Below are 21,277 nucleotides of genomic sequence, written 5' to 3'. Positions count from 1 at the left end.
TTTGTTACTATACAACAGTGATTAAGACTTTATTCTCATATTATTACTACTTTATTCTCGTAATATTATAACTTTATTCTTGTAATTTTATTACTTTATTCTTATAAATTTACGACTTTATCCTAGTAATTTGGTGACTTTAATCTTGTAATTTTGCAACCTTATTCTCTAAATAAAAACAATTTTTTTTGCCTTGCCCTAATACTCCATCGTAGATAACGTTCAGTAAATCTCCGTCTCTACGTAAAACGTATAATTTCCTATCAGATCATGGCTATATACGTGGACTCCTCTTCCTTGAGGTTGAATCTAAAGCAAACTAGCTAATTCCAGAAGGTGGGTCACATTGTGAATTTCTTGAGTTGATCTTTTCCTTCTTTAAGAGAAAAGTTTGGGTTTGTTTTCTTCACAGCAACTTTGTCCTTTTATTTGATTCGTTTTGCGACATCCAGGTAGGCGAACTCGATCTCCCTTTCTGCAGGACAGGTACTGGTAAACTCTTTCCTTTGGTAGGCACAGGTCAAATATCTCCACACGCCAGTCATCTCTGCAGGGATCTCCAAACCACGATACTTCTTCACCACAACCTACAGGAGAAAGCAGAAAGCAATGAGCAACGCTAACCACTAACCCTAATCCTATGCTTCGGTGAGCAAACCTTTAAAATGTGCAGCTTAGGTAGCAGGTTACAGTCTGCGAGGCTGAGATCAGGCCCATCCAGGAAGTTCCTGGATGACTCCGGCAGGTCACCAGCTGCATCAGCATCAATCTCCTCTGACAGGGGCGTCCTCAGGAAGTCATCGAGATGACGAAGCGACTTTAGCAAGGCTTTCTCTAAGGCTGTAACCACAAAGGAACCGATTGACTTTGTTTGTACTGTCATGAATTTACAGTTATGTTTGTGTTTTTGCAAACAGCACTTATTATCATAACGCATCATTAAAGAGTCTGACAGAGTCCCCAAACGTGGCAGCCAAAAGGCGAAAAGGAAGAGTCACAGCCTACAGCTTACCGCTGTCCCAACTTGACGATTTAGACCAGCGTATGCCTGACGTAAGAGAAATCAGGCAAAACCCTGGAATACAATAGATAAGTACGTTTTTTATAGCTATGAGCATGCTGAAGAACGCTGGCGTATGTCCACGTACGAAAAGTAGGTCAAGAAATTTTGAGCATATATTTTGAGGTATAGATAATGATCCGTTGATTATTCCTTGCTGACTGGACTTCTTGTTTCACATAAAAAATAATATAACATGTCTGGACCCTGTATGATGATGACACACTACTTTGTCTTGGTCAGTCACACCAAATCTCAGCTGTGGATTCCTAGAACCCTGAACCTGACTGAACTCTCTGTGGATTCCTGGTACCCTATACCTGCCTGAACTCTCTGTTGGACTCCTGGAACCCTGAACCCACCTGAACTCTCTGTTGGAGTCTTGGAACCCTGAACCCGCCTGAACTCTCTGTTGGACTCCTGGAACCCTGAACCCGCCTGAACTCTCTGTTGGAGTCTTGGAACCCTGAACCCGCCTGAACTCTCTATTGCACTCCTGGAACCCTATACCTGCCTGAACTCTCTGTTGGACTCCTGGAACCCTGAACCCGCCTGAACTCTCTGTTGGACTCCTGGAACCCTGAACCCGCCTGAACTCTCTGTTGGAGTCTTGGAACCCTGAACCCGCCTGAACTCTCTGTTGGACTCCTGGAACCCTGAACCCGCCTGAACTCTGTTGGACTCCTGGAACCCTGAACCCGCCTGAACTCTCTGTTGGACTCCTGGAACCCTGAAACCGCCTAAACTCTCTGTTGGACTCCTGGAACCCTGAACCTGCCTGAACTCTCTGTTGGAGTCTTGGAACCCTGAACCCGCCTGAACTCTCTATTGCACTCCTGGAACCCTGTACCTGCCCGAACTCTCTGTTGGACTCCTGGAACCCTGTACCTGCCTGAACTCTGTTGGACTCCTGGAACCCTGAACCTGCCTGAACTCTCTGTTGGACTCCTGGAACCCTGAACCCGCCTGAACTCTCTGTTGGACTCCTGGAACCCTGAACCCGCCTGAACTCTCTGTTGGAGTCCTGGAACCCTGAATCTACCTGAACTCTCTGTTGGACTCCTGGAACCCTGAACCCACCTGAACTCTCTGTTGGACCCTTGGAACCCTGAACCTGCCTGAACTCTCTGTTGGAGTCTTGGAACCCTGAACCCGCCTGAACTCTCTATTGCACTTCTGGAACCCTGTACCTGCCCGAACTCTCTGTTGGACTCCTGGAACCCTGTACCTGCCTGAACTCTGTTGGACTCCTGGAACCCTGAACCTGCCTGAACTCTCTGTTGGACTCCTGGAACCCTGAACCCGCCTGAACTCTCTGTTGGACTCCTGGAACCCTGAACCCGCCTGAACTCTCTGTTGGAGTCCTGGAACCCTGAATCTACCTGAACTCTCTGTTGGACTCCTGGAACCCTGAACCCACCTGAACTCTCTGTTGGAGTCTTGGAACCCTGAACCCGCCTGAACTCTCTGTTGGACTCCTGGAACCCTGAACCCGCCTGAACTCTGTTGGACTCCTGGAACCCTGAACCCGCCTGAACTCTCTGTTGGACTCCTGGAACCCTGAAACCGCCTAAACTCTCTGTTGGACTCCTGGAACCCTGAACCTGCCTGAACTCTCTGTTGGAGTCTTGGAACCCTGAACCCGCCTGAACTCTCTATTGCACTCCTGGAACCCTGTACCTGCCCGAACTCTCTGTTGGACTCCTGGAACCCTGTACCTGCCTGAACTCTGTTGGACTCCTGGAACCCTGAACCTGCCTGAACTCTCTGTTGGACTCCTGGAACCCTGAACCCGCCTGAACTCTCTGTTGGACTCCTGGAACCCTGAACCCGCCTGAACTCTCTGTTGGAGTCCTGGAACCCTGAATCTACCTGAACTCTCTGTTGGACTCCTGGAACCCTGAACCCACCTGAACTCTCTGTTGGACCCTTGGAACCCTGAACCCGCCTGAACTCTCTATTGCACTCCTGGAACCCTGTACCTGCCTGAACTCTCTGTTGGACTCCTGGAACCCTGAACCTGCCCAAACTCTCTGTTGGACTCCTGGAACCCTGAACCTGCCCAAACTCTCTGTTGGACTCCTGGAACCCTGAACCTGCCCAAACTCTCTGTTGGACTCCTGGAACCCTGAACCTGCCCAAACTCTCTGTTGGACTCCTGGAACCCTGAACCTGCCCAAACTCTCTGTTGGACTCCTGGAACCCTGAACCTGCCCAAACTCTCTGTTGGACTCCTGGAACCCTGAACCTGCCCAAACTCTCTGTTGGACTCCTGGAACCCTGTACCTACCTGAACTCTGTTGGACTCCTGGAACCATGGATCTGTCTGTTCCTGTTCTAATAGGAACCCCTGACTGGGCTACAGTCTCCTGGATCTCAGAACTGTCCTGTTCTGAACTGTTTCCCTGACCTGGATCGGATTCATGCTCAGTCACTGGGGCTGCAGCACCTGCTTCACTCTTCATCTCGGTGGCAGTCCACCGGCTGGATCCTGCCTCGCTCTGAGAGAATGGACTGAACTTTCAAAGCAGGTAAGTGACTCACATGGATAATCATCTTCCGTCAGATTATCGTGGTCACTTACCTGGATTTCTCTCTAACCAAAGTTGACACTGATGGGCGGTGCCCTGCCTCCCCTCCACTGTGAAATTCTGTTATTTCAACAATAAAAACACTTTGAATAAAATAAAATACATATACTTTTTTGAGTGTCTACTGTTTACTCTGGTGTTGTGGTGTTATTGTCTATTATGATAATGTTTAGGTAATTTGAAATCAGACACTCTCCATTGGCAAATCAATGTGGTCCAACAACAAAGATAAGAACAACACAAACACTTCTAGAAGAACTGCGTTAATTTTGATTTTTGACATTTTCTTCTGTTTTTCAACCTTATCCAGTTCCAGGAAATAGATTTTATTAAAGACATGAATAAACAAAAATATTATTATGAAGACCCAGAAAATAAACACGGGAACATATAATATTTCCACTATACTAGCTTTTATTTTATTGTGCTTTTTCTTTGAAGTGTTTCAAATAAACTGGTTCTAACAGCACAGGAGAACCTCACAGTGCAGGTCTGCAGCCAGACTCTATTGAGATTTATGTTTTCAGCATGTTTTCATGGGGGCACAGAAAAGTATGAAGTAAAATAAAAAACGGACGGGTTTCAATATATTTATATATCTGCATGAAGTGAAATTATTTTTGGCTTGAAAATGTTCATTTGGATTATCATTAAAATAAAAATAAAAATCCCTTAGCATAGCAAAAAAACAACTCAAAAAATTGTAGCTCTATAAATATCTAAAAGATCAAATACAGCTATTATATGGAAATATACATTTATAATTTAGGAATTTTACATAAATCTCACCTAACTAAGTTATAATTAAAATCTGAATTAGAACTCAAGAAAAACTGATAAATTCAGCTGTAAAAATTACTGGGATCCTAGTTCAATAGTACTGTCGCTATCAACTTATTGTTTTTAAATAATTAACAAAACATTAATTTTTAAAGAAAAAAATGAAACAGAACCAAAGGAGCTCTCAGTAACTGTGTCTGTTCCAGTTTATATATCATCTTTAGAACTTCTTTGAGTATAATGTCTCCAGTACAGGGGCCAAAACGGGGGCCAGGACGTGATCTACAGGGGCACTGGCCCCCCTTGGTCCCTGTCTAGTACCACTCATGGATAAGATCCTGATCCAAAGGCGGATATAGATTCACAGAGAATTGCAAATCCTTTTAAAATCATAGACAGTTCCTGTTCCTTACCACTAGAGGGCAGTGTCTAGCTTCTCCAGTAAGGTTATGCAAAAGGATCAAACCCTTCCACTAAAGTTTCTCACCCATAATCTGTCTCCTACCTATAATGGAATATTAGGGCCAGGCTAGAGATTTTTATTTTAAATAAAGTTGTAACATTATAAGAAAAAAGTTGTAATATTATGAGAATAAAGTCTTAACATTAGGAGAATAAAGTCGTAATATTACGAGACAAAAGTCTTAACATTTCGACAATAAATTTGTAATATTACGAGAATAAAGTCATAACATTATGAGAATAAAGTCGTAACATTATGAGAATAAAGTCGTAACATTATGAGAAAACGTTGTAATGTTACTAGAATAAAGTTGTATCATTGCCAGAAAAAAGTTGTTACATTATGAGCATAAAGTTGATTTTATTATGAGAATAAAGTCTTAAAATTACAAGAAAACAGTCATAAAGTTATGAGAATAAAGTCGTAATATTACAAGAATAAAGTCGTAACATAATGGGAATAAAGTCGTAATATTATGAGAATAAAGGTGTAACATTACAACAATAAAGTTCTAACTTTACGAGAAAAGCCTTCATTTACAAGAATAAAGTGTTAACATTACGAGAATAAAGTCTTCAAATGACGATAAAAAGTTGTAATATTATGAGAAAGTATGACTTCGACTTTATTCTTGTAATTTTACAACTTTATTCTTGCAATGTTACAACATTCTTCTCGTAATAGAAGTACTTACCATCGTTGGTGTCTCTTCTTGGGTTTTTGATGTAAGCAGAAAACTTGGCAAAGATGTCGATTCCTGCTGTGTTGGCTTCATGATGTTTGGGAGCTAGTCTGGGGTACCTGGTTTTTAAGACAAAAAGATCCGATTAACTGACAGCTGTTATATCTCTGCTGGTAGCCCGTCATTGAGGTAGGTATGAATGTAATCTATGTCTCTGTGTGCGTATGTACCGAGGTGGAGCCAGTTTCTCCTCCAGGAACTCCTCCATCTTGTTAACGTCAACCTTGACCTCACCATTAAAGGTTATGAAAGGAGGGTTGATCCCTGGAGCGAGGTCCTGCAGGTTGGCTGGTTTTCTGAAGGTTCAAACAGAACCGACAACTGATTCAAGAAGAAACGTGTTCTAAGGCGGACGAACAGGACGCGTTCTTTACCTCTTAACGTCCACCGTGGTGACGGTGAAGACGACGCCTTTCAGCAATAAGATCATGAAGATTCTCTGGGAGAAGGGGCAGTTCCCGATGCTCTCTCCATCGCTTCCTGCCTGAACACATGTAAACCAAGACATTAAAATCCAGGTGTTTCCATCTAGTCTCTGTTATTAAAACACATTAAATCATTTTTAAGACAGAGTTTGAGAAATGATCCACTGGATAAATCCAGCATATATCCTATAAAAGGCAAACTGTCTCTCATAATTCACTTCTTTGTCACCTTCAAGCGTAACAATGAAGGACACAACATTTGCCATCTACTTAAGAGGAGCTCATTTCCGTTTTGGAGACTTAGAAGTGGAGGACAACTTGAGCATTGCTTTCAAATCTTCCAAAGATACCAACTTCCAAATAATTGGTATCTCATTTGCTGAGTTGGGATCCAGTGGCTGCGTCCTCAGAAGGTCATAAAGCGCAACAGAGAGACCAAGTATTCAAGAGACAGTCAGCAAGAAAGTTCAAAACGTTTATTAAAATAAAACAGACAGAACAGAACAGACAGTTGTGGCTCCTTTGCTGGTCCTTGTTGGGTGGGGCACCGTCCAATCACGGACACTTTGAAGGGAGAAACACAGGTAAGTGACCAAGATAATCTGATGCAAGATGATTATCCGTTTGGTTCACTTACCTGGTTTGAGAGCTCAGTCCATCCCCTTTGAGACAGGTGAGATCCAGCCAATGGGCTGGGGCCGCCCAGAGTGTCCCCGATGCTGCAGCCTCGGAGAACATACAGCAGGCCGATTCAGGTAAGGGGAAAACAGAGCAGGCCAGAAAAGTCCAGGAATCCAAGAGTCCACAGCTGTTCCGAAGTTCTGACCCAAATCAGGAACAGAAGGATCCAGACTTCCAGGAATCACAGAGTCAGACGGGTCCAGAAGCGTGCCCACACAGACACGCACAGATGGAGACGGGCAGGATAAGATGAAGACGGGCAGGATAAGATCAAGACGTGCAGGATAATATGCAGACTAGCAGGCTCAGCGAGAACAGAAACAAGACGTAGCACCAGGATTTCTGCAGGAAACTTTAAACTGGTCTCCTCCTAGGAGCCAGGCTTACAGGAATAAAACTGACTTTCTCCACGTTCTGAGCCAAAACCCTGAGGGCTCTGCGGAGAAGAACCACGATACGATCAACAAACAGGACAAACACTCAAACCCCCTCACTCCGCTGGCCGCCATGAACCAGGACATGAACCATGGAACAATCTAAAATCACCAAACAGACAAAAAACAATAATGATCTGGCCTGATCGCTCGGGCTGAACCGAATATAAAGCTCAAACGCAGGTGGAAAAGATGAGTGAACATTAGGAACCGTGCAAAGCTAGGCAGGTAAGTGAAATTAAAAGCTAAGGTGAAACTATCAGGCCAGATCATGACAGCCAGATTCATCCGTTGATTATGTCATAGCACGGCCCTGTGGCTGCCCTACCGTGCCACTCAATTTCCAGTGATGATTCTGCTTAGCAGTGTGACGAACCTCAACATGTGTAGTTTCCTGCGTCTGGAAGCCCTGATTAGACTATGGTTTGTCGTATCCACTTCCCAAAACTCTGTCAAGGAAATTCACCAAAGGCTGCCTTCTTCTCCTGACTCTCAGCTAACTTCCTGAATGTAATAGTAGTACCGTAGATGAACACTAGGAGGCGAGGAACCATGCTAGCGTGGTGTTTTAACAGTCGTAAGGAACCAAGCTCGGCACGGTTCAGTTTTCAGATTTTAGTGTAAATGTTGCTAATGTCTCTTTGATAAGGACAGAATGAGGGCCATAGTTATAATAACAATCTAAATAGCACATGTAGCTAATTGCTAATTGACAGCTAATACTAGTGTTGGGTCAGTCTTCCTTTTAAAGCACTAGCGGTGGTTTATCTCTAAGTACAGAAGCATCTACAGTTTGGTAAAATAAATCAGAGAAAAGCACATCTGTGAGTTTCTAATGACCTATTTTAATTCGATTTTTACAGTTTATTTCTATAGTGCTGATTTACAACACCTATTATCTTTACAGTTCACCAGATCATCAAGTCAGATTGATCCAAAGTAATTAATCAATTTGACTTAATGTGGAATCTTTAAACTGTAGGTTCCATTACATCTCTTGGACTTTTCTAGGGACAGTCCTGCAAAAGCTTCTCTGTCCAGCTGGCTGACTTTCCTTTCTCTGAGGCTCCTTTAGAGGGTTGGGGTACCGCAAGGTTCCCTCTTAGGATCTACTCTCTTCTCTTTGCACTTTCTTTGAGTTTTATAGATGACACCCAGAGATGGAAGTATTCTGTTAAGGATGTGTTAAAGTGACCATATATGGATGGATTTTTGCTGTTTTAATCAAAACAAAGCAGAGGTACAGTAGCAGCCATTGGAAATGGCTCTCCCCAGTCAAAAGCCCAATGGCAGCAATTTCCCCTCCAACTTCCAGCCACTGGCCTTCTCCTGGGCGTGAATATTTTTTTACTCTGACTCCACCCTTTCACTTAATTACAGGGTCTGACCAGGAGATGATGCTTTAAGCCAAGGACCACCAAACGACCAGCCAAAGACCAGTCAAGGACCAGCCAACGACCAACTAAAGACCAGCCAAGGACCAGCCAAGTGCAGGTCAAGGACAAACCAAAGACAAACCAAGGGCCACTTAAGAGCCAACAAATGACGAGTCAAGGACCAACAAAAGACCAGCAAACCATCAACCAAGGCCCAGTCAAGGGCCAACAAAAGAAAAGAAAGGACTAGCCAAGGCCCAGTCAAGAGCCAACCAATGACCAGCCAAGGACCAGTCAAAGACAAGCCAAGGAAAAACCAAGGGCCAACCAAGGACAAGTCAAGGACTAGTGAAGGATCAACCAAGAACCAACCAAGGACCAGTGAAGGAAACTCCAAGGGCCAACCAACGACCAGTTAAAGGGGAACGCCGTTTTTTTTTTTTTTTTTACATTGGGCCCTTGATTTTACGTTATTACATCATGTTCTACTCACCCATACAAGTTTTGTGTCATTTCGAGCCGTTCTGAAGGTATTCCGTTAGGTTATATCCAAGTAACATCTTCCTATGGGCAACGACTTGAAGGCACAAACTAAACTGTTCATCATTTATTCTTTATGGTACGCCAGCATTCATAACCAAGGGCCAGCCAAGGACCAGTCAAGGAATAGCCAGGGACAAACAAAGGGCCAGTTAAGGACCAACCAATGACAAGTCAAGGACCAACAAAAGACCAACAAAGGACCAGCCAAGGACCAGTCATGGACCAGCCAAGGACCAACCAAGGACCAGTCAAGGACCAGCCAAGGACCAGCCAAAGACTAGCCAAGGACTAACCAATGATGAACCAAGGACCAGCCAAGGGCCAGCCAAGGACCAACCAAGGACCAACCAATGACCAACCAAGGAGCAGTCAAGGATCAACAAAAGACCAGCCAAGGGAGAGCCAAGGGACAGCCAAGGACCATTCAAGGACAAGTCAAGGCCAAACCAAGGGCCAGTTAAGGACCAACCAATTAGAAGTCAAGGACCAACAAAAGACCAACCAAGAACCAGCCAAACACCAGCCAAGGACCAAAAAAAAGACCAGCCAAAGACTAGCCAAGGACTAACCAATGATGAACCAAGGACCAGCCAAGGGCCAGCCAAGGACCAACCAAGGACCAGCCAATGACCAACCAAGGAGCAGCCAAGGACCAGTCAAGGATCAACAAAAGACCAGCCAAGGGAGAGCCAAGGGACAGCCAAGGACCATTCAAGGACAAGTCAAGGCCAAACCAAGGGCCAGTTAAGGACCAACCAATTAGAAGTCAAGGACCAACAAAAGACCAACCAAGAACCAGCCAAACACCAGCCAAGGACCAAAAAAAAAGACTAACCAAGGACCAGCCGAGGACCAGTCAAGGACCTGCCAAGGAACAGCGTAGGATTAGCCAAGGACCAACAAAAGACAAGCCAAGGACCAATCAAGGACCAGTCAAGGAAAGAGGGTTATTTTTCAATGGCTGCGACTGTAACTCTTTTTCAGCTTCGGTTGACTAGACCATTCAACCAGACCTTTTAGGTCTCTCCACTCATTTAGTCTTTGATATGTTTGATTTTTCTTACATTTTTGTGTCTTTTTTTACCCAGTATTTCTTGATTTGTTTATCTTATCTGTGTAACAACCTTTAATTTATTCATAAGAGCAACAGAGGTGTTTAATCAAAGAGTAGCAGCAGAGGTTTAAATGACCGAAAGTCAAACTGCTTCAAACTGGTAAAGAATCTCAGCAGTAAAATGAGGGTAGGATCACAAAACAAAGGTTCCTCTGATGTTAGACGCACACTTTTCAAATCAAATGGGGAAAAAATGAAAATGAAAATATGTTTTCTAATTATACTCTTCTATCAGTTTTGTCATGCAGTTACAAAATACTTAGAAACAAGGTTGTTAAACACAAATTCATACTTAATCCCAAACCCGGTCGATGAGCAAACAATTGGTAAAACATGTCGTCATTGTTTGAATTTATCAAAAGTGTTTCTGCTCTCACAGGACAGATTTTTACTCTTTTTAACATCTAACAGACGTTAGCATCTGTGGTCAGCAGCTCTACTAAAGCAGGAGACCTCGGCATCAAATAGCCAGTTAATCAGCTTAGAGAGCCAGAATGAAGAGCTTAACCTCTGAGGAACAGAGGAACGCTGGTTTATACGTCAGAAAGAAAAGAGACAAACTAGATCAAAGGTGTGTGAATCCAGTTGCTGAGGGTCGCTATCCTGCAACTTTTAGATGCAACCTTTAGATGCATCAAGTAAGTAGATGATTGAGAGGACTCTGGAGGAAATGACTGCATCCTGAGGAGGTAAATCAACCATTTCATTCAGGTGTGATGGACCAAGGATGGATCTAAAAGTTACAGAATACTGGCCCCCAGGAACCGGGATTGCCCACCCCTGATAGAAGAGCGGAGGCCGTGCCATCCACACAGAAAACACCACACCCACCCAGTTAACTTTTCCATGACGCTTTCGTCCACCTGGGTCAGTGCCACGGGGCCCCTGGATCAAAAAGCCTTTGTTTAAATGAGAGGTCTCGTGGTGCGTAAGCCAGTTGTGCAAATGTTTGAGGCCCCGCTGTAGAGTTGGACCTCTGCTAAATCCCTCTGTTTTTCACGTCCCCTTTCCAAAACCACCCCTCTAAGGAGCCACTGTGTGGTGACGAAGGTTACGCCACTCTGTATTCAGATCTACAGTCAGACAGTAAATCATCATCGAGAGTGATGGATGAGCTACGCAGTGTCTGGCGGCGTTAATCAGGCCCCGGCTGCTCGGACTGCTGGCCTCAGGTAGAGCAGGGGCCCCGCCTGTTGGATTAGAGCAGCTCTGGACTAATAGGATAAAGACAGCAGTGTGTCGGACACACACACACACACCAGTGGTCCCAGTGGGTGTGTGTTCTTAGTGAAATACTGAAAGCTGAATTCCTCAGCCGCTATAATCAGATCATTTGACGTCTTTCACCTAAAGTTTGTCTCACTTTGGAGTCCAGTCGCTTTTTGTTTATTTTTGGTTTTAAAGTCGTGGGCAAATCATATTTAAATGTCAACTCATTCTGGCTTTAACATGTATATAAATGTATTCTTTATCAGATCATAGTGACCCAAAATTTAGAAAATTTGTATTTAAAAAAAACTCCCATTAAGATGCTCCCAGTGTTCACGGGGATGGACGTCTGTGTCTTCGGCAGGCGTAGAGCTAACAGAACTGGCAGCGTTGCGAGGCAAGGGCTCAAACATGTACGGCTGGAAGCCTTCTACACCAAACCAAGCTTCTGCCGCCCTGGCGTCCTCTTCCACAACATCTTCGTCCCCGCTTTCCTCCTCTAAATAAAAAATGGATGACGGAGGAGATTCATCCACGACCTCCGACACTAAACTCTCCTCCTCTTGCATGTTTCCGCTGTCCATAGCGTTCCTTGACAGCGTCGTTTCTAAAGGGCAGATAATACTTCTGCAACCTCACACATCAAATGTTGTTTGCGTCTGGTCGCAAACCAGTTTAGCTGGTATGCTTCTGCAACGTCGGTCTGGAATTTCTAGGGACACACAGAAGTTTCCCGCCAAAGGGCAAGGGGGAGCCTATTCGAGAACTCGCTCGAACTTCAGGGCCGGGGGGAGTGTTTATCTTCCAAAACAATAATGGCGCATCTGCAAGATATCACGGTCACAGAGATGGATCTAGAGTTGCTAGACATTGAAGAGGAACAGGTTCTGTTAATGGAGTTGCCAGAAAGACCGATTAACCTTTTGTTGTAGTTGTTCATTGTAGTTGTTCCTCGGTTTTTAAAAATGGCGTGCCCCGGCACCGAATTGAGGACGACCACATAGACAGCTGGAAAGACATACCAAAGACCATTTACAGCTGCTTTTTGTGTCCGCACTTATGCTTTAGGTCTGCGCGGGTTTGTGACCGTCCAACACGTAGTCAGGATTTTTTTGAGGTCCGCGACGACGGTTGCAGAACCTCTGCGCAGGGGGGGCGTGTTCACACACAGAGACAGATTTGACGATTCTAAAGGCTATGCATCAGAACCATAAATTAACTTTAAGTCACCAATTTAGTGCTACTTGGTCCCAATGGAATTTCCCATTGGGAACCTGCTAGCACTAAGTTGCTAACTGGTTAGCAAGATGCTTCCGACAAACCGGCCACAACCAAACATGCTTGCTAACCTTCTGCCACAACAATCCCGCCCCCGTGATAATCGACCAATCACATTCACTTTATTCACTCGTGTAAAGTCGGGCACCACTCGGAAATTAAACGGTTGGAACGGCCGCTTACCTACGACTTTAAGACAAGCTCCGATGCCTTCAATGACTGCCCGGGATTTCTCTGATAATGGTTACTAGAATGAAGACTTAAATGTTTTCAGTCCCTGCAGTCCCTGAACCAGAACTACATTGAAAAAAAGATCTACAAATAAGTAGAAATGTCTTCAGTTAATTGTATTTACCCTTAATTTGAGTAGGTCAATAAGGAACGAGTATTTTTACTCATTAATGAAATAAAATGCACTTAAAATTAACTACTCAATTCAAGAATAAATAACACAACTAACACAAAAGCGAAATCTAGATCAGTCATTTTTTCTTAAAATATGTGGATTTGTTCTTGAATTGAGGAGGTAAGAGAGACATTTTGCCAATGGAAGAAGACAATCTACACTTAAATTAGAAAAAAAACAATTGCATTGACTTATTTCAAGTGCATATTATCTAATTTACTTATTTGAAGAGTAAAAAATACTCACTCCATTGGCAAACTGTCTTATTGACCTACTTAAATTAAGGGTAATACATTAATTTAAGACATTTTTTACTTATTTCAAGATCGTTTTTCCAGTACAGGGAAACTAGGTCCACAGATCGCACAAAGCAGGCTGCAAGTACATCATGGAGCTAAAATGCAAATGTTAAATTTAACTATTTTTACATACTGCAAAAAAAAAAAAAAAAAAAAAAAAAATGAAATCTCAGTCATTAATTTTTTCTTAAAATCGGTGCAATTTTTTCTTAAATTGGGGAGGTAAGTGAGATATTTTGGCAATGGAACAAGACAATTTACATTTGAAATAAGAAAAAGTTATGGTATTGTCTTATTTCAAGTGCATTTTATCAAATTTTCTTATTTGAAGAGTGAAAATACTTATTACCTTGGCAGATTTACCTACTCAAATTAAGGCTAAATTCACCTAATTTTAGAATTTTTTTTTTTACTTCTTTCTAGGTTGTTTTGCAGTGCAAAAACTAACCGGTAAACAGTGGTGCAGTGCAAAAATTTTTATTCTAAATAAGTCATTTTTTCTTAAAATAAGAGCATTTTATCTTGAATAGAGGAAGAAAAGAGACACTTTGCCAATGGAACAAGACAATTTACATTTAAAATGAGAAAAAAAACAATAGCATTTTCTTATTTCAAGTGCATATTATCTAATTATCTTATTTCAAGAGTAAAAATACTCATTCCATTGGCAGATCATCTCATTTACCTACTCAAATTAAGGGTAAATACACTTGATTTGAGAAAAGTTTACTTATTTCTAGATCGTTTTTCCAGTGCAAGCACATCAGGAGACAGTAGCAGTGGGAGATGTGGAGTCAACACGTCATCTCTATCATGCAGAACAAATAGATGACTTGTTGACTCGACATCTCCAACCTTCTAGTAGAGGAAAAGTTCCCCCTCTCACTAAAAAGGTGAGACCCCTCCAGTTCTGGAAGCTATAGGCCTATAGACTATAGTAAACCACCACTCTAATGGGATGTTAAGGTCACCGTATGTCCACCAGTATGGTCACGTGGCTCTCTGTCCTCCATTTGGCTCAAGGTCTTTCCCCTGTTGGGTCATTCTTTAAATGTGGTTCCTTTACAGCTGAATCAAGGTGTATTTTCTGTAAATATAAATATTTTTTATAATATGAAATACAAGCTATGGTCTATTATATAATCAAGGACATTAGTCCTACTTTTCTGCATATTGTTTTCTAAAATGTTTTTTTTTGTGTGTTTATTTTCCACTATTTCATTTGCAAAAGTAAAAAAAAAGACCTACTTATTTGTTCCATACTTATATTAAAACAAATGTATTATTTAAAATACAAAATAGCTTTATTTCATTTTCATTGTTAAAAATGTAGCTTTAATGTTTGCTCACTGAAGTAACCTTGGTGACTGTCCCTTTAACAAAGCTCCACCCACTTCCCCTTGACTTTGGCCGTTTCTTAATTCATTAGAAAGCGAGTATGGACTCGTGTTCTCGCCAAGTCCGTTCTTGAGATGAACAGAGCAAAGTCTGGACTTGGGGAGAACGGAAGCACGCAGAATAAATAAAATAAATCTGGCTCAATTGGAGCAGAAGCGTCCTGATGACATCACCACATTCAAAGCTAGTCTCGAGCTGCATTTCACACTCTATTATTGATGGTCTCTAGATAATAATAAATTCTGACTTTTTTCATTTAGTGGAGGAATAATGATGAACAAAGTCAAATAAACACTAATCAAATTAACATTTACCAAATAAAACAATCAAACCTCCATCAGAGCCAGCGGCCGAGGCTAACGTTAGCCCGTCTGCAGCAGCCAGGGCTAACGTTAGCCCGTCTGTAGCAGGCGGGGTGAACCTTAGCCCGTCTGGAGCAGCTGGGGCGAACGTTACCCTGTCAGCAGTGGCCAGGGCTAACGTTAGCCCGTCTGTAGCAGCCAGGGCTAACGTTAGCCCGTCTGCAGCAGCCAGGGCTAGCGTTAGCCCGTCTGTAGCAGGCGGGTCGAACCTTAGCCCGTCTGGAGCAGCTGGGGCGAACGTTACCCTGTCAGCAGTGGCCAGGGCTAACATTAGCCTGTCTGCCCGCTTTTGTTTTTTTCTCTGGTCACAGAACTAGAATTGAGTTATTACAAGAACAGCATTTTTTACAAAATTTATACTACAATCAGAGATTAACCTTTTTTTTTGAAAAATCTTAATCTCTATTGGGTTTGACCAAAGTCAACCACATCCTGAGATCTTATTAGATGAGAATGTATAACATGAGTTTTGCTGAGGAGTCACTATAATGTTTATCTGATTAACCTAATTCTAGCTCAAGACCTGGATTGAACTGGATTGAACTGGTTTTGTTGATGTTGTTTGTTGCTGTGGAAGTTCTTGTTTCCTCACCTTCACATAAAGACAGATCTCATGGTCTTGATCCTGATGGGTTCTGCTGTCCCTGTGTCCAGGACACTCCGGGCCCTCCACAGTCCTGGGGAAGATCAGGACCTCCTCTCGCTCCTCCAGAATCATCTCCTCGCGCTGCGGCGTGTAGGAATGTCCGTCCTCCATTAGCACCACCCGCTTCTTCTTCACCTGGTCGTCTTTTCTTCTGGACTGGGACTCGTCTTTGATGACGGACTTTAACTCTTTTATCCAGTCCTCCTTCTCCACTGAACATCTCTGTTCCTGCAAAGGTTCCTTAATCCTCCATTCTTGGCCTCTCCTCTCATTCCCGCGGCCGGTTTTCCTAAAAGGCCTCAACTCTTTCCTCCAGTCCTTCGCTTCCTCTCCATTCCCTTCACCTGGTTGGTCTCTTTTAATCCAGCCATCATCTTTTCTCGTGGCAGATACCACTTTGGGTTTCCTCCATCCCTCTTTCCAAAGAGGTTGCGGTTGAACCCCTACAGTCCGATTCTCTTGCCCCAGCCCTTGACCTTCTCCATCCTTCTCTAAACATTTCTCTCCATCATCATTCATTTCGTTCTCATTTGATTTCTCTTCCTCTCCATCCTTGATGACGAGCTGTATACCCTTTTCTTCTTGATTTTCCTTGTTTCCATTCCCAGCATCCACCGTCTCTTCTTGGATGTCTTGACTCTCCTCGCCTTCCATCGATGTGCTAAATGGCCTATTCACATCCTGACTGCTTGGGATTGCGGTGGTCTCTACCACATCATCGTCTAACACAGTGACCGGTTCCTCTGCCAGCTGCCCTTCTCCTCCTGTAGCTCGTTCTTGCTCTATCTCCGTCTCATCTTCACCACCCTGTAGCCTGTCTGTCTGATCTATTTCTGACTTTCTGAGACCTTGTGATGGGTACTCCTCTGCTCTCCCTGGTATATCTGTTGTAGAAGTGTTTCCTTTTAATGGGACTTCTGTGTTTCTCTCCATCTGAGGTGCTTCCTTCTCCATAACATCACCACCTACAGGATCATCCTTCACCTGCTGCTCATTGGTTTGTGAAGGACCTTCTGTAGACGAGTCTCCAAGCTGAAGAAACGTCTCTTTCTGTTCCTCTGAAAGACCTCTTCCTTCATGGTTTTCTTGAAATGCTAACTCTCTGATAACTTCATGGAACATCAGACTGGCATCTACATCGTCCTTCGTACCGTCAGCTTCATGCTGTCGTTCCTCCTGACTAATCCTGGCTCCTATTCCTACCTCATCATCCTCACTCTCTGACCGTTTTTCGACGGTTGAAGGGGCCGATGTTTCTGCGTCCTTCTCTTCACACATTTCACGTTCTGCCTTCGAATCCTCGTCAGAGTGGTCATCAGGAGAAACAGATATGGGGTTTTTACTGCCCTCCTGGACCTTTATCTCCTTGTTCTGCTTCTCAGTAGATATATGCTGTTCTACTGGAAACATGTTTATTATTAGGTCAAAGCATTTCTGTCCATCTTGGTCTTGATGGTTAGATGTTAGCTGGTCGCATTGAAAGGCCTCCCCTACATGTAAGCCGTCATTTCTCAGGCCTGGATCGCCATCAGCGCTAATGCTCTCCTTCATCGCACCAATAACTTTGGTCTGGTCTGCCACTATATCTAAGAAGTCGTCACTCCCAGATGGTTCCCCTTCAGTGCCAATGGTCTCCTTCATCGCACCAATAACTGGGGCCTTGTCATTATCTTGATCCAAGAAGTGGTCATTCCCAGGCGGATCCCCTTCAGTGCCGATGATGCCCTTCACTGCCCCATTAACTATGGTCTGATCTAAGCAGTCATCACTATCCGGTGCGAGGTTCTCCTTCATATCTGTTTCTTCATCGTTGGGGTGTTGGGTTGTGTTTTCAGAAAGTCTCCAAACAGAACCGTTTGTCCCGTCACCAGATCGGGCCAGACAGGCATCACAGGCGTCTTTGGGACTGGGATCCCAGCTGTTTGCCTCTGATATTGGATCTGTTTCTATTCTTTGTTCTGTTTCGTTTAGGTTGTGGATGACTTGATGGCTAACCCGATTAACCTCTGCTGCTACAGAAGAACCTGGATTATCAGAGAGGGTCTGACATTGTCCATCGAACTCTTCCTGATCTTCAGGTCCCTTATTTCCGTGTTCCTCCTCTTCCTCATTCTGACTTTGTTCTCTGGGCTCGTCCGCCACGTGCTCCGCCTCCTCCTGCCATACCGCAGCTAACATCAGGACATCTTCATCCACCTCCTCTGCTAGTTCCACATCTTCATATTCCCCCACCTCCCCCTCAGCCCCTCTGGGACTCTGGCCATCCGTATCAGAACATATGGCTACCGGGCTGTAGACGACGGCTCGGTTTGACAGGTCTGGCTGTTGGCAGGAGCTGAACTGAGCCATGAGGAACTTTTGATGAAAAGATGGGAAAATGTGACACCAGGTTCCCAGGAGAGACTCGACTTAAGGACTTTCTATGAGTTTCAGAGAAAGCTAAAAACGGACTCTGGACGGACAGGAAAAACAATTAATCTGAGTTTGCACACAAAACCTTTGGGTCTATCAGGATCCAGACATTATCAAAGAGATTAAAAAACAATTAGATAGAAAATAAAGAGCTTTTTCAAACCTTGATAATCATAGATGTAAAAATTTGTTGGTTTCTTCGCAATCCAGGCCCTGAAACATCAGAGAAGAAGAACTCCAGGAAGAGAATATGAATATTTTCCACTTGAAGGTTTGTTTTACGTCTTGATCTGAGGCTCCTGTGCTGCCGTCTGTTAGCCACTGCCTGATATCAACATGCACCACCTCCCTCCCTCCCTCCCTCCTTCTACTCCATTTAATCCCCCCCCCCCCCCTCTTTCCAGAGATTAGGCTGATCTCCAAATCACCACAGCCTCTAATCCCTGGATCCAGCAGCCAGAGGGAGGCTAACGCAGCCCAGGAGAACCCCTACTGGAACCTTCTCACTTCCAGCATTTAGAAACATTGATCCATCAGGTTCAATTCACATTAGAATAGCCTCTTGACCAGTAGTTCAAATTTGTCCTCTGTGGAGGATGTTTATAAAACCGAATATCGCATATTCACTCAATATTACTCAGTTAACTCCACACCAAGGGAGTGGCTTCTTAAGGAGACGTTCTCCTCCAGTCTGGCTCTATGAGTTCTGAAGCTCAGAGAAATGTGTTGCAAAAAGTCTGTTTTGCAGCAGTTTGGTCATGAGAAGTCAACCATCATGACTTTTCCTTGATCATTGTGGAGATCTGGGCCTTTGGGCCTGGTTCCATGGTTTTGTCTCTTCCCAGGCAGCTTCAGGGAAAGAGAGTGTGGTTTATACTTTTCCCAGCTCTGCGGGGGTTGGGGGGTGGGGGTGGGGGGTCTGGGTAAAACACCTTCCTCTTCTCCAGTGATCATGTAAGATAAAACGTGGACATTGTCCACAGTTATGATCATGGTTTATGGCACAATGATGGCGTCCATCAGTTCAAGCACATTTTACAGAAACAGGAAAAGTAAGTGAAAAATATGTATATATTTTTTTAGGAAATTTAGCCTTAAACTCTTAACAACACATTTGTCAGGATCCCTGTTTTTGTGTTCGTCTGTCTTGTCTTTTGTGTTTCTCCCTTCCACCACCAGGAGGCGCCTGGCTCCGGTTCGCCTCCTCACACGCCTGCAAGCTGTTGCCTCATCACCGGACTGCTCTTAAGCTGCTGGTTGCCACTACTTCGACGCCAGAGTGTTTGCCAGTTTGGGGTACTCTAGCCAAGCCTTGTTTATGCTGAGTCTAATCTGAGTTTTTGCATTTTGAGTTTTTGTTCTCTAGCCAAGCTGAGATCACATTGAGTTTTACTGAGCGCTTGTTTCTCCCTGAGTCTCAGCTTTGTTTGTTCTTTGCCTTTCGGCAGGAAGCCTTCCTGCAACTGGAGCTTTTCGGACCGCCTTCTCCCAAGTGGGATCAACTGAGTCACGCTGAGATCACTCTCTGAGTAAGGAGGTCATCTTCACCACGACCCCTTCAAATACCACAGGAAAACTGAGTTGCAACCAGCGGCTGCATCATTCCACTCCGTCCAAGTTCTGGGTAAACCCTGTTCCGCCCTCCACCGAATCAAACAAACCCTGGAGGACCAACACACAGACTGGAGTCTTTGGGCCGGATTTATCAAGATCCAATTTTGCGTGCAGTAATTTGCGCTCGCAAACTGGAATTTTGCGCGAGGGGCTGAACCATGGTTTGCGGGTGATTTAACAAGAGCGATTGCGTAACTAGTGGCAGGTGCAAAACTGTTGGAGACGCCCTATTTAAATGATGGATTTGCGCGTTTGGTGGTTTGCGGCATGGCGAGTTTGGACAGCAGAAGGCGCAAAAGGAAATTCGACCCCATGGAAATGGAGGTGTTGGTGGATGAAGCCAACAAACATTTTAAGTGAGCTACAGCAAAGAAGTGTGACTGTCACACAGAGGAATGCTATATGTGAACAAATCTGTAATAAAGTAAACGCTGTTGGTGAAACCTTGCGAACAGTGGATGAAGTAAAAAGAAGATACCAGGATATTAGAAGGCGAACCAAAGAAAAACTGGCATATAACAAAACATCTGCGAACAAAGCAGGAGGGGGCACAGTAGATGAGATGCCTCTGACCAGCATTGAGGAACAAGTACAGCTGACGCTCTGTGAGGAGCAAATCACTGGAATTGCAGCTCCAAAATGGCAATGCTGGATAAACGATATGTTTTGATGATCGTTTCCTCGTTCATTCCAAAAATATTCACACGGAGTGAAAAAATGCGTTCTCTGCGTCTCCTTGCTTCATTTCCATGTCTCCTTCTTGCGACAATAACCGCTGCCATGTGTGCGCAATTACGCATACAGACCATTTGCACCTTCTTTTGAAACGTGTTAAATATAGAGTCAGATACCGTTAGCAAAATTGCTTTCAGGTTTGATAAATCACTTTGCGAGTGCTAAATTAATATATTTACATGTTCTCCTCCCACAAGACGCACTTTTGCGTGTAAACGTCCCATATTGCATATTCATTGCAGAAAAAGTACTAAATGGATAAGAGGCGCTATTTAGCACGTTTTAAAGACCAAATCCTTTTAGCACGCTGTTGATAGATCAGTTTGTACATTTTTTAGCGTGCGCAGTGAAATAGCTCACGTTTTAATACACGCAAACCTTTGATAGATCCGGCCCTTTGTGTCTCTTCTTCTCTGGAAACGTGAGTGGCAACAAATCCTCTCCTTCAACATTAACAACTCCAATTCCCCACTGAGCCTGAATCTAACAGTCTGTCTTCCCCTCGTCTTCCAGTTCCTGGCCGAGCAGAGTTTGGAGGAACTCTGCACCCAACTCAAAATACTCTTCAATAAAACCTGTTGAACTTTTTCCCTGTGTCTCTGTTTGGCTTCACTGCATGTGGGTCCGAGCCTTAGATAAAATCATGACAACATTGAAACATGTTTTGGATTATTTTAATTGTCTTTTAACATAGTATTTCCACAGTTTT

At 43.8% G+C, this 21,277-nt stretch overlaps 1 protein-coding gene across 2 annotated transcripts; it reads right to left on the bottom strand.

Moving 5' to 3' along the window:
* Nucleotides 1–182: 182 nt before the first annotated feature.
* LOC119776419 (chloride intracellular channel protein 4-like) lies at nucleotides 183–18,550 on the bottom strand. 2 transcript variants are annotated; one of them, XM_038274805.1, is made up of 7 exons: nucleotides 18,383–18,550; nucleotides 15,754–18,259; nucleotides 6,011–6,120; nucleotides 5,807–5,932; nucleotides 5,589–5,695; nucleotides 659–840; nucleotides 183–587 (listed from the first exon to the last, which is right to left on the bottom strand). In XM_038274805.1, exons 2-7 carry the CDS (start codon nucleotides 18,154–18,156, stop codon nucleotides 426–428), a joined length of 3,090 nt encoding a protein of 1,029 aa, XP_038130733.1. In that variant the 5' UTR covers nucleotides 18,157–18,259; nucleotides 18,383–18,550; the 3' UTR covers nucleotides 183–425. The 2 variants fall into 2 exon arrangements, with proteins under 2 accessions (XP_038130733.1, XP_038130734.1); XM_038274806.1 differs by lacking the exon at nucleotides 15,754–18,259.
* Between the last annotated feature and the right edge of the window lie 2,727 nt (nucleotides 18,551–21,277).

The sequence above is a fragment of the Cyprinodon tularosa genome, unplaced genomic scaffold, assembly GCF_016077235.1.
Source record: "Cyprinodon tularosa strain WSP-4 unplaced genomic scaffold, ASM1607723v1 ctg930, whole genome shotgun sequence".
In the NCBI taxonomy this organism is placed as follows: Eukaryota; Metazoa; Chordata; class Actinopteri; order Cyprinodontiformes; family Cyprinodontidae; genus Cyprinodon; species Cyprinodon tularosa.
This window is presented reverse-complemented; position numbering and strand designations above follow the sequence as displayed.